At 47.9% G+C, this 15,324-nt stretch overlaps 2 protein-coding genes across 10 annotated transcripts in view; one reads left to right on the top strand and one right to left on the bottom strand.

Moving 5' to 3' along the window:
* The window catches only part of Kcnmb1 (potassium calcium-activated channel subfamily M regulatory beta subunit 1), a 75,274-nt gene that overhangs the window by 41,355 nt on the left and 18,595 nt on the right, over nt 1–15,324 (bottom strand). For 2 of the 8 annotated variants that reach the window (XR_015630469.1, XR_015630467.1), the window contains exon 5: nt 1,439–3,793. The exons of 5 other annotated variants lie outside the window; for them this stretch is intronic. The gene's annotated coding sequence lies outside the window, so the exon portion shown is untranslated. Of the gene's footprint in view, nt 1–1,438; nt 3,794–13,202; nt 14,415–15,324 lie in introns of those variants that run through there. One more of the 8 variants, XR_015630468.1, reaches the window with a different exon arrangement.
* Kcnip1 (potassium voltage-gated channel interacting protein 1) overlaps nt 2,912–15,324 on the top strand; it is a 369,154-nt gene continuing 356,741 nt past the window's right edge. For both annotated transcript variants that reach the window (NM_001261388.1, NM_001261387.1), the window contains 1 exon segment: nt 2,912–3,136. In NM_001261388.1, coding sequence (NP_001248317.1) covers nt 3,049–3,136 — 88 coding nt within the window. In that variant the 5' untranslated portion in view covers nt 2,912–3,048.

Here is a 15,324-nt window from a genome sequence, read left to right as displayed (position 1 = left end):
GCTTCCTTCTCTACTAATGCTCTTGGCACAATGAACTCCTGGCTTACATTTTGGGGATACCACTGTGTGGGATTTTGGGTGCTGCTGCCCTTTTCTGGGCCTGACTCATTCATCTAAGACTGAGAGTTCAAATGCACGATGCCTTGAAGAGAGCAGAGAAAAATCCAAACGCTAGAGTTGCTACTGGGGACTCAAAAAAGCCCGAGCCTGGTGATGCCTAGAGACTACGAGGCTCTGCCTTTGTGCTTTCCATCTATTTCCTTACTCTCCCCCCCACATAATGGCTTTGTTTCTGTGTCCACTAACCCTTGCACCTCACCATGCCCTCACTGTCTTCAAGTTGCTTTCCCTCCCAGAGATTCTTTTCTGGGGTTTGTATTCAGGCAAAGACTCCATCTTTTTCTTGCTTTGTGGCCTCACAGACATTCCCACAGGTCAGGGGAAGCAGTACATGTTTAAGGATACTGACTGTGAGTGACATCCTTGTCCAGTGGTGTGGATGTTATGAGGACAGGGGTGGGAACAGTAGCAGCCCAGAAACAGGCCGATCAGCGGAAGCAGCAGCAAAAGCCATGCAATTGGAACAATAAACTCTAGCGTGTGCCATACCAGACACCCCAGTGAGCGAGTTCTTTTCATTTAAAGCCTGGAGGCCAAGCGGTGAGGACTAAGGGTGGTGGTGAATCTCAGTGGTTGGTCTGTCTGTACTGAGAGACACATAACAAATTGACAAAGCATACCTCAGAGTCTCTCTCTCTCTGTGTGTGTGTGTATGTGTGTGTATGTGTGTGTGTGTGTGTATGTGTGTGTATGTGTGTGTGTGTGTGTATGTGTGTGTGTGTGTGTATGTGTGTGTGTGTGTGTGCGTGCGTGTGTGTGTGTGTGTTTGTGTGTGTGTGTGTTTGTGTGTGCGTGTGTGTGTGTACATGTGTGTGTGTGTGGTGTGTGTGTGTGTGGTGTGTGTGTGTTTGTGTGTGTGTGGTGTGTGTGTGTGTGTGTGTGCGTGTGTGTGCGTGTGTGTGTGTGTGCGTGTGTGTGCGTGTGTGTGCGTGTGTGTGTGTGCGTGTGTGTGTGTGTGTGTGCGTGTGTGTGTGTGTGTGCGTGTGCGTGTGTGTGTGTGTGTGTGCGTGTGTGTGTGTGTGTGTGTGTAGGGTGCTTCCAGGAAAGACTGGAATGTAGACAGGCGGCCAATGGATGGGAAAGACTCACAGTGCATATGGATGACACTGTCCAACAGACTAGGGACCCCAGGTAGAAGATAAAGGAAGATAAAGGATGCTTTAGTGACACACGCTAGCTCAAACCTTCTTCAGCAGGGGGTGTGTGTTGCTGACAACGGATGCTGGCTTTAGCTTCTGAATGCAGGATCCCGCCAGCTCTTTGCTGCATGGTGGGAGCTCAGGAGATATCAGCCAAGTAAACAAGTAAACAAAAGATTGACCATTTACATCCCCAGATGCTATGTGTGTCACAACAGGGACTTTTAATGCCTCAAGGTAAAGAGTTGATAATGTAGCAGTCTCGGAGGCTAAGCCATCGAGCACAATGGGGTGCTCTCTGTCAGCATCACTGTATTAAATGCTAGCACAGCACACTGGCAAAGCTGGAGGGACGGAGGACTTCGAGAAAAGCTTGCAGTCTGTCTCCCAGGCCTCTCCTTGGCCTCGGTTGGTGACCACCCTAGTGCCAGGGGTCTGTTTCTTAAAGATTTACTTCTCTGTCGCTCTCAGGAGAGACAAGACCAGGTGGCACAAAATATGAGCTCTGGGTTATAGTTTGCCTGTCATTCTGTCCATCCATGAGCTCTGAGACAGCATATTGTTGTAAAATCACACTACAGGGAAAGGTCACAGAGAGAAGAGCTGTTGCATTAGAAGAGACCAGGTTCAAAGGTGCTTTATAACCGCTGTCCACACGTAGGCTCAGAGCATCCGGAGATGATGCTAATGGTTTAGATCCCCACGGTGACCTTTTGAGTCACCAAGAAAGTGAAGGAGAGCCACTGTGGAGCACGGATGTGTCCCATGAGGTCCCTTCTATCCCACGCAGTCTTTCGTACACAAAATACAAGGCAAGTGTTTGTTACACAACAGTTGAACTTTACATAAGGCCTGCAGTTTCTGTTCATGGTACTTTACTGTGGTCAACTTACTTAAACCTCTGTCACCCTTCTGTGTCTTTCTGAGGCTAACTTGGGCTCCTCTCCCGTCCCTGTGAGGCAGTGTATGCTTTGCAGAGACAGAGGCTGGGATTCACCAGTTCCTCTTGAGATGGGGCCCCTGAAGCCAGGAGACAGCACTAGCACGTGCCGTGGATGCCACCCTGGTTGCTGAACGTGGAGACATCCGCCTCTCCATCCAAGCAAGGTACACAGATCAGCTTCCCCAGGGTGGCTCTCCGCTCAGCTTGGCCTCTCTGGTCCCAGGCTGCCTGCAAACTTTCCACTGAGTACCTGGGGCAGCTGCAGTTTCCTGCTCTGTGGGGCTTTCTCCTAGAGCCAGATCAAGGCTCCAAGAATTGATCTATTAGATTAAAGGGGAAAGACAGAGTGGAAGAGAGAGCGAGAGCTGGCAATTGAGCCTGCGACTGCCGGAGCTGTGGGGCCGTGTTTTCTGTGTAGTAGTCCCTCCCTTCTGACTAGAGTATTAATTGCTACATTACCGCTGCCATGTAGGCAAGACTGTCAGCAAAGCCTGGGAGGGCTCCAGCTCCTCCCTCCCTGCTCTGCTCAATTTCACTAGCATGTGAGTCTTCTCTGAGCCCGAGGTACCCTGGCAGTGCGGTCCCAGTCCTGGCATCCCGAGGTGATCCTGTGGCGAGGACTTGAGTGGCCAGAAGGAGGGGGTGGAGAAGGAGGAAGGGCTTGCCCTGCAGGCTCTCTGGATGCAGCGTTGGACTCACTGCGGAGGTAGCTGTGTCGAAGACTGGTTTCTGGGGTGCATCAATCTTTCAGGGTTCACCTAAGCAGGCTCCAAGGTCCAGAGGCACGCAAGGTGCGTACTAACCCTTCTGGGCGCTGACTGCAGAACCTGCCTCCCCTCTGCCACTATGAGCGGCTGCTCCAAAAGATGCAGACTCGGGTTCGTGAAATTTGCCCAGACCATCTTTAAACTCATCACCGGGACCCTCAGCAAAGGTAGGGAGACTGGCTTCCACTAATGCGCCCTGCCTTGATGTGACCTAACTGGTCACTGTGCTTCAGTGTGCTGAGTGTACCACTCCTGGTGTGCAGGAGTCTTGACTCTCTAAGGATGAGAAATAAGCGCCTGAGACTGGAGGCCATTGACAACGTGGGCCCTGGCCCTGGGCGGGTGGGCGCCCAGCCAGGGAGCTCAGGAGGCTATGATTGCCTGGAACTTTAGAAATGGAGTTGGTGATGTGTAGCTGATTGGTTATAGATGGGCAGAGGAACGGAACTCTTCCCGGAGTCTTGGAAGCAGCTTGGCGTGACTGGAGTTTTAAAAACTTATCCTGGGAGTGCTGTGTCTTGTTGATAAGAGAGATTTGATGTAGTGGGCTACAAGGAATTCTGCACAGCAGAGATGCTGGAGGGGGCCAGCAGGAGGTGGCTCTGGGGCTGGAGTAGTCATGCAGTGGCAAACTCAGAATCCTGATGAGCTCGGCAGTCAGTGCTGAGGCTGCTCCTGTGGGATCCTGGGGTCCTGTGCTTCTGGACTCTGTCAAGTACTGAAGTGTCCGGCGGTTTTCAGATTTAACTCTCTATGTGGCCGTGGAGAAGGACTACACATACATCTTCAGCCCCCAAACACAGCCAACAGCTCTGATAACCCTCCTGGCAAAAAGGAGGCAAACTTCTCAGGGACTCTGTTTGATATTCTGTGTTAGGGAGGGTGGGACATGGGGAGGAATGCAGGCAAACTTTCTGGGCATAAATATAAAGGAAGAGCAGCAATGTGGTGCGGTTCCAGTGGCTGGAAAAATCTCTTTAAATATTCATGCCCTCTCGAAGGGAGAATGAGTCTTTTGAGGGGGGGGAGAGACACTGGAAGCTGCAGACTCAATATTCAGGGACTGTAGCCCACAAACCCAGGCAATTTGAGGAGGCAAAAGCTCTGGGTGGCCATCTCTCATGATACACAGCTGCATAGGGTTGGATGGTTTTCATTGCGGGGTTGGTGTAGGGAGAATCATAAGAGCCTCTTCCTATCTCTTCCGCATCTTACCTTTCAGTGGCCCCTTCCTGAACTAGGACATTGCCCTGCCAGGATACCCTGGGGAACTGAGCATCTAGTGTTGGGGGTTAAGAGACCTAGAGCTGAGAACAGGACATGATCAGGGCATAGCTATAGTGGCTTCAATTCCAGGAGGAAAAAGCAGGGAGATGAGACTTAGAGAAGTTTGCTGTTTGTCCTCAGACAAGTGAGGGTGTTCTGGAATCTCTGGGACTGAGGGAATGACAGGTAAAGTAGCATCTTGCCCAACCTCCACTCCCTAATGTGTCCCAGAAAGAATTTCAGCCCAGATAGAGGAAGATTTCCACTCTGGTGTAGCTATCTGGGAAAGCCATGGCCTCTCTGTGGCTCCATTTGTTTGTTTGTTTGTTTGTTTGTTTGTTTGTTTGTTCAGATCTGTAAAGTGAATTCATTACCTCCTACTGACTATCTCTGGGTGCTGTTGCAAGAGTCCAGGAAATACATATGTGGGCTCCCTTCATGAGTTGCATGGCTGTATTTAGATGTCAGGAAGAGGTTCAGAGGCTGGAATGGGTATGCATGTATGGTGGAGGTTTCAGACCCATCCCTCTCGAGTACCAAGGTCAGAAACTCTTTAGATAACTGTAAGAGTGGCCCAGAGAATGACATGCAAAAGTGAGTCAGCAAAGGGAAGATTGTATCAAAAGGGAAGTGTGTGTGTATGTGTGTGTGTGTGTGTGTGTGTGTGTGTGTGTGTGTGTGTGTGTAGAAGATACATAGGCTTCAGCAGAAAGATTAGTGTTTGAGTACATGAGGATGAAAATATTTTCTCAACATTAAAGCAAGCAACCTACCTCCTATGGGCTACACTCAAATATTACACATATTATTTTATAGATGGAAATTGCTCTGCAAGAAAAGCAGAGTCTAGTGGGACACAGATCCCACATGGACCCATCACACTGAGTGCTGAGATGTACAGAAACAGGGGTGGGGAGCAATAAGCACAGAAGACAGATGCCCAGGCTAACTGAGGGGCAATCTCCAAAAGGAAGCTTTTAAGTTGAAGTGGAGGAGAGGCAGGGCTGGGCAGGAGAGGGAGGTTGATGTAGGCAGAGAGATGCCAGGTTTAGAATGGTGATCTCTGACAAAAGCCAGATGTAGAGAGGTAGTACACACACACATGCACACACACCTGGTCAGAATCCCAGAAACTAAGATCCACCTTACATAGAAGAGACATGGTGGGGACTTAACTGGGCACCAAGTGGCTGCCCCATCTTCCTCTGAGCAGCTTTGGTTGAAAGTTTCCAATAGCTAAGGCTTAGGGAAGTAGCACACAGTAGGCGGGAAATGTGGGGGTTGTGTTGGAACTTTACCTATATACCCTTGGCCTCAGCTCTGCAGAAAGAACTAAATGTTTACACAGGCCTGGCTCTGAGCCAGACATGTGCAGCTCGAGCAGTTCTGACAACCCCAGGTGTTGGTTAAATATTTGTTAAATAGGGGATGACAAGGGTGGCTGGAGTTGGTTCTGGTCTTCCAGAATAACAGCTTTCCAATGTGCAGGCAGCTGCACCCCAGGGTGGGTGTGTACCCCACTCTGAATGGACACATCATGATTGCATCATGGTTTTCATTCCGGTTTCTGCTGTCTGCTATCCTCGGCACTGAGTTCTAGATCTGCAGCAATCTCACCCTCCACAGAAGAATCAATCTCTGTCGCTTCCTGAATTAGGCAATGAAACATCTCTCATGCTCCTCTTTCTGGTCCAGGGATCTCTCTCTTCTCTGCAGCATTGGGAATGCCTGGGGAATGAGGAACACCCAAGTCCAGCTTCTGTACCAGCTCCTGGCCCTTGTTCATCTTCCTTTGATGCCAATACCCACTTTGTCACTGGTCCGAGGTACCATCTGGCCCAGATTTCCTACCTGCTACAGAGACACTTGCTCAGGTCTCCCTGCACATGTGTCTCACTGGTTGTAAGCTTTGCCTTCATAGCCCCATTCACAGTTTGTAATCTGTGTCTCTCTCTGTGGTATTTGAGCTTATGCGCTCTGTGAGAACAAGCAGCACACTCCATTCCCACTGTAGCCAGAGTGACTATAGAGCCTGGCTCATCAGCAGAATTAGCTGAATGTAATGTTCTTAGATACAGCCAACATGGCCTGGGAAGGTGCCTCCCATCTGAGCTTGCTGGGCATCACCATGTATCACCTGTCCCATACCTGATGGGTAAGGTTGACTGTGCCAGGCAGAAGCCTGAACACACAAAACCTTCAGGATTCTGTCTGAACTTTCACACAGTCCCTAATGTTCTCAGAGAGGAGCTGGGCAAGCAGAAGCTCAGCATTCTTCCTCCTTCAGGGAGTAGTTTTAGATCTCTTTTCTGTGGTTTGCTTTTGCTTAAAACAATAACAACAAAAAACCCAACAAGTTCCCAAGCTGAGCACGGTAGTATACGTCTAAAGAACGTGCCTATGCTGGGGATTGAGGCCTGGGAATGGCTTGGAGATGGGAATTGCAGGTCTACCTGGGCAACACAGAAAGACCCTGTCTCAAAAATAAGTAATATAAAATAATAATAATAATAATAACAACAACAATAATGCTGTCACAAAGCATAAATGCAATGGGAGGCACCAGACTGGGGCATCCCAGGACCCTCCACACTGTCAGAGAAGCCTTGGGCTACATCCCTCACTTCTGGCCCAAGTTTCTTAATTAATAAAGTGGAATCATTACCCTTTGTTACTGTATCAGTTAATATGGGTGAATGTGGCTGTTATTAACATTCAGAACCTTGGAGCTGTGAGAGCTCAGAGTCACCCATTTTCTTAATCTCTAGTTCAATAGTGTCCAGCACAGACTGACCGCAGTCCCCTGAGAATAGTCTGTGATGGCCCTGGAGGGTAATTAACCTCAAGCTTGCTTTCTAAAGGGCCTTCCCAGGACAGAAACATTACTCCTTAAAAGAAATGTATTTTACCTAGTGGTGTGTGTGTGTGCGTGTGTGTGTGCGTGCGCACACGTGCACGTTGCTGCTGCTGCTGCTGATGCTACTGCTGCTGCTGCTGCTGCTGCTGCTGACGACAATGACGATGACGACGATGATGGTGATATATGCATGTAACATGTGTAAAGGCCAGAGGGAAACTTGCAGGATTCAGTTCCCTCTTTTCACCACATGGGCCCCAGGATCCACCTCAAGTTATTAGGACTCTCGGCAAATGTTTTTACCTACAGAGCCTTTCACTAGCCCATCAGACAATACTTGAGCAGCTTTCTTACTTTTCCCCTTTCTAGGAGGTTAGAACATAACTCTAGGGCTGAAGAGATAGATAGTTCAACCAGGAAAGTACTTGTCACCCAAGCAGGAGGGCCTGAGTTCAGATTCCCTCAAAAGTTGAGCATGGTGGTTTACGTCTATAATCACAACAGCAGGGAGGTAGAAATAGAAAGATCCTTGGGGCTTGCTGGACATCTAGTCTAGCTGAATGGGTGGGCTCCAGAGTTTTTGAGAGATCTTGACCCCCAAAATAAAGCAGAAAATAATTGAGGGAAATATTAGCTGTCAGTCAACCTATGACACACACACACACACACACACACACACACACACACACACACACACACACACACGGTGGATCTGTGAGACTCCCATAGGCTGACTATCACGTCAGCTTATCATATCTATAAGCTTAGTCTCTGGTTATATGCTTGGACAGATTTGAGGTCAGGGGGACCTTCTTCTCTTTCTCTTGACAGAGAACTAGAGAGCCAAGGTGGCACTGGCTACACCCTGAATAAGAAGGCTCAAAGCATCACCTTTTGTGCAATGTAACTAATTTGCCACATGCGACAAGACAACAAAGCCACAGTAAACAGGAGGGAGGAAACTAATTCAGCAGAGCATATAGCATGGTCCAGGCTACCCATGAGGGAATGGGACAAGCAGAGTCTGTGGGAGCTGAGATCTGTGTCAAGGACAAAGCCTTAGTTTCAACTTCCTCTTCCTTAACACAGGATGTTCCTCTCCAAGCAAGGAAAGACTTTTCTATAGGCCCACTGAGGACACGCTGTTCCTCTATGCCTCCTCCCTACTGCTGTCCCAGGTCCTCATAAGCTTGACCTTTGACCTAGTAGGGGTTCTTCCCCAGGCCAGTTGGGTTTGCATCCCAATTTTGTTGTCCAGCAGCGGTGTGAGTGAATGGTACAAGGTCCCAAAGTGAGGAAAAGTCCTTGCTTTTGATCTGAGGATAGCAAGGTCAACTGAGCATGGATTATTTTTAATTTACTGAGGATGTTGAAGTAAGGGCAGGCAGTTTGTAGGGCAGATGTCCATCTTGCAGAAGTCGAAGGGTGAGTCCTCTCTTAACTGCTGAACATCTTCCTTGCCTGGCTCTAGTTCCAAGCCTGGAAGAAGGACTTGCCATCCCTGCTTTACCGGGTAAGGAAACTGATTAACTAAACTACCTGGGCCATCTGGAAAGTGGCAGAGCTGGCTCTAGATACCAGGTCCTGTGGAGCCAAAAGCAGGCACATTCTTTTTCACTCATGAAGCTTTAGAAGCCCAATCATGCCACTCCTGATCCTGCCCCAGACAGTCCGCCACCCAAGCTTCCTATTTATTATCTTGGTGAGTCTGAAAAGGACTTTTGTAGCAGTTGTATCCCTTCAGGGAAGCCACCTGCCATTCAAGGGGTTGTGACAAATTTCAGGAGACCTGACTTAAGGTAAAGAACGAGCTTTATAAGAAAATGGACCACTCACAGGCCAAGGACATAAGAGACATATATATATATATATATATATATATATATATATATATATATATTCCCCACACAACTTCCCCTTTTTATAAAGAAACTAGGAAAGCTACTCTTATCTGTTGAGAAACAGGCACGGTTTGTAGGTCATTGAATTAGGAGCTGGAACTGTCTGAGAAATCGATGACCTTTTGGGAATCTGTGAGATATGATGATGGCCTCTACCATAGGAAAGATACTGCCTCTTTCTTAGGAAGCTCAGCTTGGGCTCTGCCCCTTATGAGAGGAACAGAGTTCCTGCAGACTCTCCTGTTAGCTCATCATCCCAGGGATAAGCCTGAATTACAGCCATGTTAGACAGCTCCACTTCCCCTCAGTATTGATGACCTGACAAACAGAAAGATCACCCACTGGGGCTCCTGGTGCCAAACCCCAGATCAGAGCTACCACACTGAGGTCTGTACTTGCTTTGGCTCTGCCCACATCCAGAAGCTTTCGTTGTGCCATGTCTCCCACCCTTGCCCAGGTCCATCACCCCACTGACCCATTTCAACTGTCCAGGGGCTCCCTTGGGTCTCCATTGTAAGATGAAAGTCAGACTCCCACCACCTGCCAGAGCTGGCTCTCTAAGGCACTGGTTCTCAACCTGTGGGTCATGACCCCTTGGGGTGGGGGTCAAATGACTCTTTCATGGGGGTCGCATATCAGATATTCTGCACATCAGATATTTATATTATAATTCATAACAGTAGCAAAATTATAATCACGAAGTAGCCATGAAATAATTTCATGGTTGGGGTCACTATACTAGGAAGAACTGTATGTAAGGATTGCAGCAATAGGCAAGTTGAGGACAACTGCTCTAAAGTGTCCTGGCCTCCCTCCTAGATAACCCTAATACCAAGCAAGAACAATTTGTTCAGAGATGCTTAGCCTGGCAATGCTGCACAGACATCCTATTAACTTCAGGACCACGGGGGAACGGCTAGTTTGTTCCAAATTAAAAGTAGCTGGAAATGGCCCTTATATAGCAGGAGGGCACTGTGGGCTGTAGCATCATGACACAATGAAGAATGGAGCCAACCAGGTCTTGTTTGACCCTCTGAAGCCCTGAGGCCCAAAGCCCCTTTCCCTCTATTATAACCCTCACTGTCCCCAATCTTCTTAAGGTTCTGGGATCTTTCCTGAGCTCTTCTGTTAACCCAGATTCCAAAGGCAGAGTAGTACTGCTTCAACCATGGACGAACACAAGATATAAGGGAGGAAGCACAGATATGATGCCAGACAACTGGGTTCAAATCGGCTAGGTCTGACAGGACTTCTCTGGGCAAGCCACTCCCCATTTTGAACCCCTTCCTTCTTTCACAATGAGGCCAGTGGTGCCCATGTCCTGGAGCCACTAGAGACTAATTGAGATAGCATAACACACACACACACACACACACACACACACACACACACACACACACACACACTGTCTGGCATATAGCAGAGGCCTGGTAAAGCTCAAGATGGCCACTTTTCTTACCTCACATGTTTCACCAGTGCATAATAGCAAGAAGATGTGAAGCCAAGCTGGAAATACAACAAGAAAACGAATAATGTACCTGAGCCAGCTTCTGACTCCAAGCTCCATACTACCAAAGTCTTTTAAGTCACTCACAATCAACAGCGAGTTCTCTAATTGAGAATTTGTCAATGGCTGAACAGGTTCCCCACACAGATACTCTATTTGTGACAATAGATGCTTCAAGTACTTACATGAGAGTTGAGCAAATGACAACTAGATAGGGACAGTATCAACACCTTTGCATGACATCCCTTTTTGAAGTCTACCTGGTCTTTGTCTGTTTCTCAGCACCCCAACTTCACAGGCTTCCTATCTTAGGTGTTTAAGTTTGACAGAAGTGAGGAGGTAGCCTGTCTTTGATGAGAGAGTCAGTCAAAATCACGGCCTCTATCTTGTACCCATCTCAGTTTTCCCATGCTCAGCCCACTCTGGGCTTCCTGGCAATAGTCTGCACTGGTTGTCCACGTGGCTGTCCATTGCCACGTGGATGTCCAGTACAGCTCAGCTGGGGTCAGGGTCTCCACAGTGTCCATCTACACCTCAATCTGAAGGACCGAGTATGAGGGAGGACCGCACAGATCAGGAAACTAAGGAGATCTTCTCAAAGGAGAAAGAAGAGGTGGGGATATCGTAGTGATTCCTGCACAAGGTGTAGGGAAGAAAGAAGCCAAGACCCCAGCGCAAAACTCAGGGGAAGCCAGTTAGCACTGAGAGTGACCACCCTCCTGAGCTCCACAGATCTGCAGACCGGAGGCTGAAGAAAGCCTCCCTCCTCTGCTAGGAAAGGAGGAGACTGAGTGTTGTCCAGTTCTCTGCCTGGATAACCAAGATTGCATTTTGTGTCCTTTGCAGTACAAAGAACAACGACTTTAGAGTCAGTCATGGTCATGAATCCAAATTGTCACGTTTTCTTAGTCCTTGTGCTGCTGTACTGAGTGCCACCAACTGAGTGGCTGTGAGTCATTTAGTTCTCCAGTCTAGAGTTGGAAGTCAGAGGTGGAGGCCTTCACGGGATGACCCGAAGTTCCCTTAGGGCCTCCCTTCTGTCTCTTCTGTCGTCTGTGCTCTGACATCAATGAGCAGTGGAGATGGCCGATGGTTTCTTCTATAAAGGCTCTGCTTTCATGGCCTAATCACCTCTATCTGCTTCTCTGAAAATGATGCAATTTCATTTTTTATGGTTCAATAAAACTCCACTTTGTGTGTGTGTGTGTGTGTGTGTGTGTGTGTGTGTGTGTGTGTGTACAGATATATGACATGAGGTGGATGTAGGTCTGTTTGATCAAAAGAAAGGGACTGGCAAGAGAGAGGAGGGAGAAGGTAGAGTATATAGGAGGGGTGAATATGGTCGAGCTACACAAGCCACATGATAGAATGCAAACGTCTGCATAAAACCACTACTATGTACAGCAAATATATGCCAATAAAAATAAATCAATAATGTTTTAGAGACCCCAGCACCAAATACCCTCACAGTGGGTGGGTAGAGCTACACCATATGATTTTTTAATTAGAAGATAAAGCTTCAATCTGTTTCACCGAATAGCAGTTTCCCTTTGCGTGGCCTCCAGGCATTCATCTGAGGGAACTTCTGGTTTCAAAGAACTGTTCCAGACTTGGGATTAAGATTTAGTATGTAACACCTACTTGTGAAGCAAAGTTTGTACATGAACTATGCACCCTACATGCCCTGTGTACCAAGCACCCACTGTTTCACCCACCATTTTATCACGCACAAGAACCCCCCAAAGGTGGAGAGCTCCTGAGCCCCATTTACAAAAATGGAGAACTAAATTGCAGAGAAAAGAAGGATGTTACAACTTAGATATAAAATACCCCCAGTCTCTCTCTCATATAAACACCCACACACACGCACGCAGAAACACCATACAAATATCACACACATGCATTCAAACACACACTCACCACACCACACATTCTCTCTCACACACCATATACATATACAAATCATACACACACTCACCACACACACACACACTCATACACACATACCACATATATAAAGAGACCACACATACTCACACACACAAACACACATATCACACTAACACACACTCCGCACATACACACCACATACTACACATAACACACACCCAACATACCACCTCACACACACCCCATACACACACAAACACATAGCACACACACCACACAAATACAACACAACACCACATACACACTCACCATACCACACATACAAGCTCACACACACCATACAAACTCACACATACAATACATACACCACACTCACCACACATACACACCACGCATCACAATAACACACATAACACACCACCCACCTACAAACCACACACACACAAACATACCACACACATACCCACAGCACCACACACATATTCACCACACCACACAACCATATATGCACACAGACCAGACACACATAGAGACCAGACACACACAAATACACACACCACAGAAACACCATACATACACACCACACACTGAACACACACCACATACACACGGAGACCACACACACACAAACACACACACACACATACTACATACACATGGAGACCACACACACACGAACACACACACATACTACATGCACATGGAGACCACACATACCCGAACACACACACACACACACACACACACACACACACACACACACACACATCATGCAAACACCACACAGACACATACATCTTAGAGAAGAAAGTAGGAGGCAACGTACAGGTTTACTTTGGAATCTATAGCTTTGTTGTCAAGAGCTTCATTGAGACTAAAGGATCACATTATCAGAGAAGGCTGCCACCCTCAGGTCCTGAGCTCTCCAAACGTTACCTACAGGTTGGCTTCTATAGTCAAATAATAGAAAGTGAGGTAAAATTGGCCAAGCGGTCAAGACTTCAGGGGGAGGGGAGAACACGCCACTCAGCAAGTATTTCCAGCTAGGAGTCCAGTCTGACCGATTTCCATTCCCTGCTTAGATGAAGTTGTTTGGAGGAAGAGAAATAAGCAAGAGCCAATAGGAAGATATAACCCCAGGGCTCTTCTCAAAGAGGCTGGGGCTAGTCTATCTCAATATTTTAAGTCATCTTTGATCAACCTGGGTCAGTTTGAGTGACAGTTCTCAAACCCCCTGTGCTTAGCAGGCCAGGCCAAGGGCGAGGCTTGTTTCCCAGTATCACTCATCAGCTTGGAACTAACTGTCACTCGGAGCTCGGGATACCTCTCAGTCATGAGGCACATTGGATTTGCAGAGTTTCACAAGTGCTCTGGTGAATTCTGCCCACCATTCACAAGAATGGAACCCGTGGCCTGCATTCCAAATGTGACAGAAGCAGGAGGAGTAACAGTTGCCATGGTCTATCTACATAGTGCTGTGGCTTTAGAAGGAGCTCAATCCAGTTCCCCTTGGGAGCTCTCTGTTCTTATTGGCCATGCCTAGGAGCTTGGAGCACTTGCCAACGTCACATAGAAGATCAGAGCCGTGACTTGTTTTAGAGGAACGAGCCCTAGTCAAGCTTCTCAGTAACATCACCTTCTGTTGTGGATTAAACAGTCCCCATCCCATAAAATTCACACGCTGAAGTTCTAACCCCCTATGTGGTTATATTTGGAGGAGGGAACCTTGGATGAAGTATTTAATGAGGTCACTCAGGCATCAGCCCGGATCCCACGGGACTGCTGCCCTTATCAAAAGAGCCAGTTTCAAATCATGGAGTCTCCTGGGCAGGAACGCTCTGGCAGAACAGTCACACACTTTACAAACTGAAAGCTGGACTCACGAGAGTATCTGCGAGTTCCTGATGGCTTCTGCCTCCCAGCGTACCGTGATGTAGACAAAGAGCAGGTGGGAGACATTGTCTCCATGGTGACTGTATCTTAGACTTGGAAGTACAAACATGGTACCCAAGAGCCTGAGATAGCTATGAGAGAGCAAGATCAAGGATATAACTGCACAGTCAAGGGTAGCTCCCCCATCGGCCTACAGGTACAGGGAAACTGAGGACAAAACAAGTGAGCTTCTTGAACTATGTGCCCTCAAGACAGAGCCTTCTCCGAAAGGTGGCTGAGGTGCAGGGACCTGCTCCTCCCACAGATCTAGCTGTTCAGAAGATGGCTCTTCATATGTCAGACTCAGCAACCACCCCACCTGACTCCAGCCAGTGAACTTACCTGAGCAAGGACTCCCAAGTTCTTCCCCGGGTTCTTTCCCTACACTCTAGGCCTACAGGTGACTCTGGTTAGACTGAAAGCTTGTGGTCGGGCAGGGGCTATGTCTGAGTTAGGTAGGAATGCTCAGCAGTCAGTGCAAGGTCCGGCACAGGGGTGCTCAGTGGATAGGTAGAGGGAGGGAAAAAGAGGGGGAGGGAGAAAAAAGAAGAAAGAGGAGAAGTCATGAGAACTTTCTACTTGAATGGCTGCCTGTGACCTCCACTGAACCCTCAGAAAGTCGTAACCAATCTCCCTGTCTCCCAACTTCGATATTTCTCTTAGAAGTTCCTGACTGGAACTGTGAGTCATCTGTCTGCCACTTCAGCGTTTTCCCAGAATCCCCTTGAACTGCAGTCTTTCTCCCTGCTTTGCTGAGGCAGCCCGAAGTCCTTTCAATTTCTCTCCTCCAAAGCATGGGCCAGACCGGAGACTGTTCATCCAACCTAATCAGGCCATGTCTCCTAGGCTTACCATAAGACGTGTACTGCCCTTAGACTTTCATTCAGAGGCGTCTACCATAATATTGTCACATGATTTATTTAAGGGAAAGTTAGAAATGATCTAAACTTGAGTAAAAATGAACTGGTGCTTAATGTAAATTTTCTTTCACCTCTGAACATA

The sequence above is a fragment of the Rattus norvegicus genome, chromosome 10 (assembly GCF_021556685.1).
Source record: "Rattus norvegicus strain SHRSP/BbbUtx chromosome 10, alternate assembly SHRSP_T2T, whole genome shotgun sequence".
Classification (NCBI taxonomy): domain Eukaryota; kingdom Metazoa; phylum Chordata; class Mammalia; order Rodentia; family Muridae; genus Rattus; species Rattus norvegicus.
Note: the sequence above shows the minus strand (reverse complement) of the source record. Positions and strands in the feature narration are given on the sequence as shown.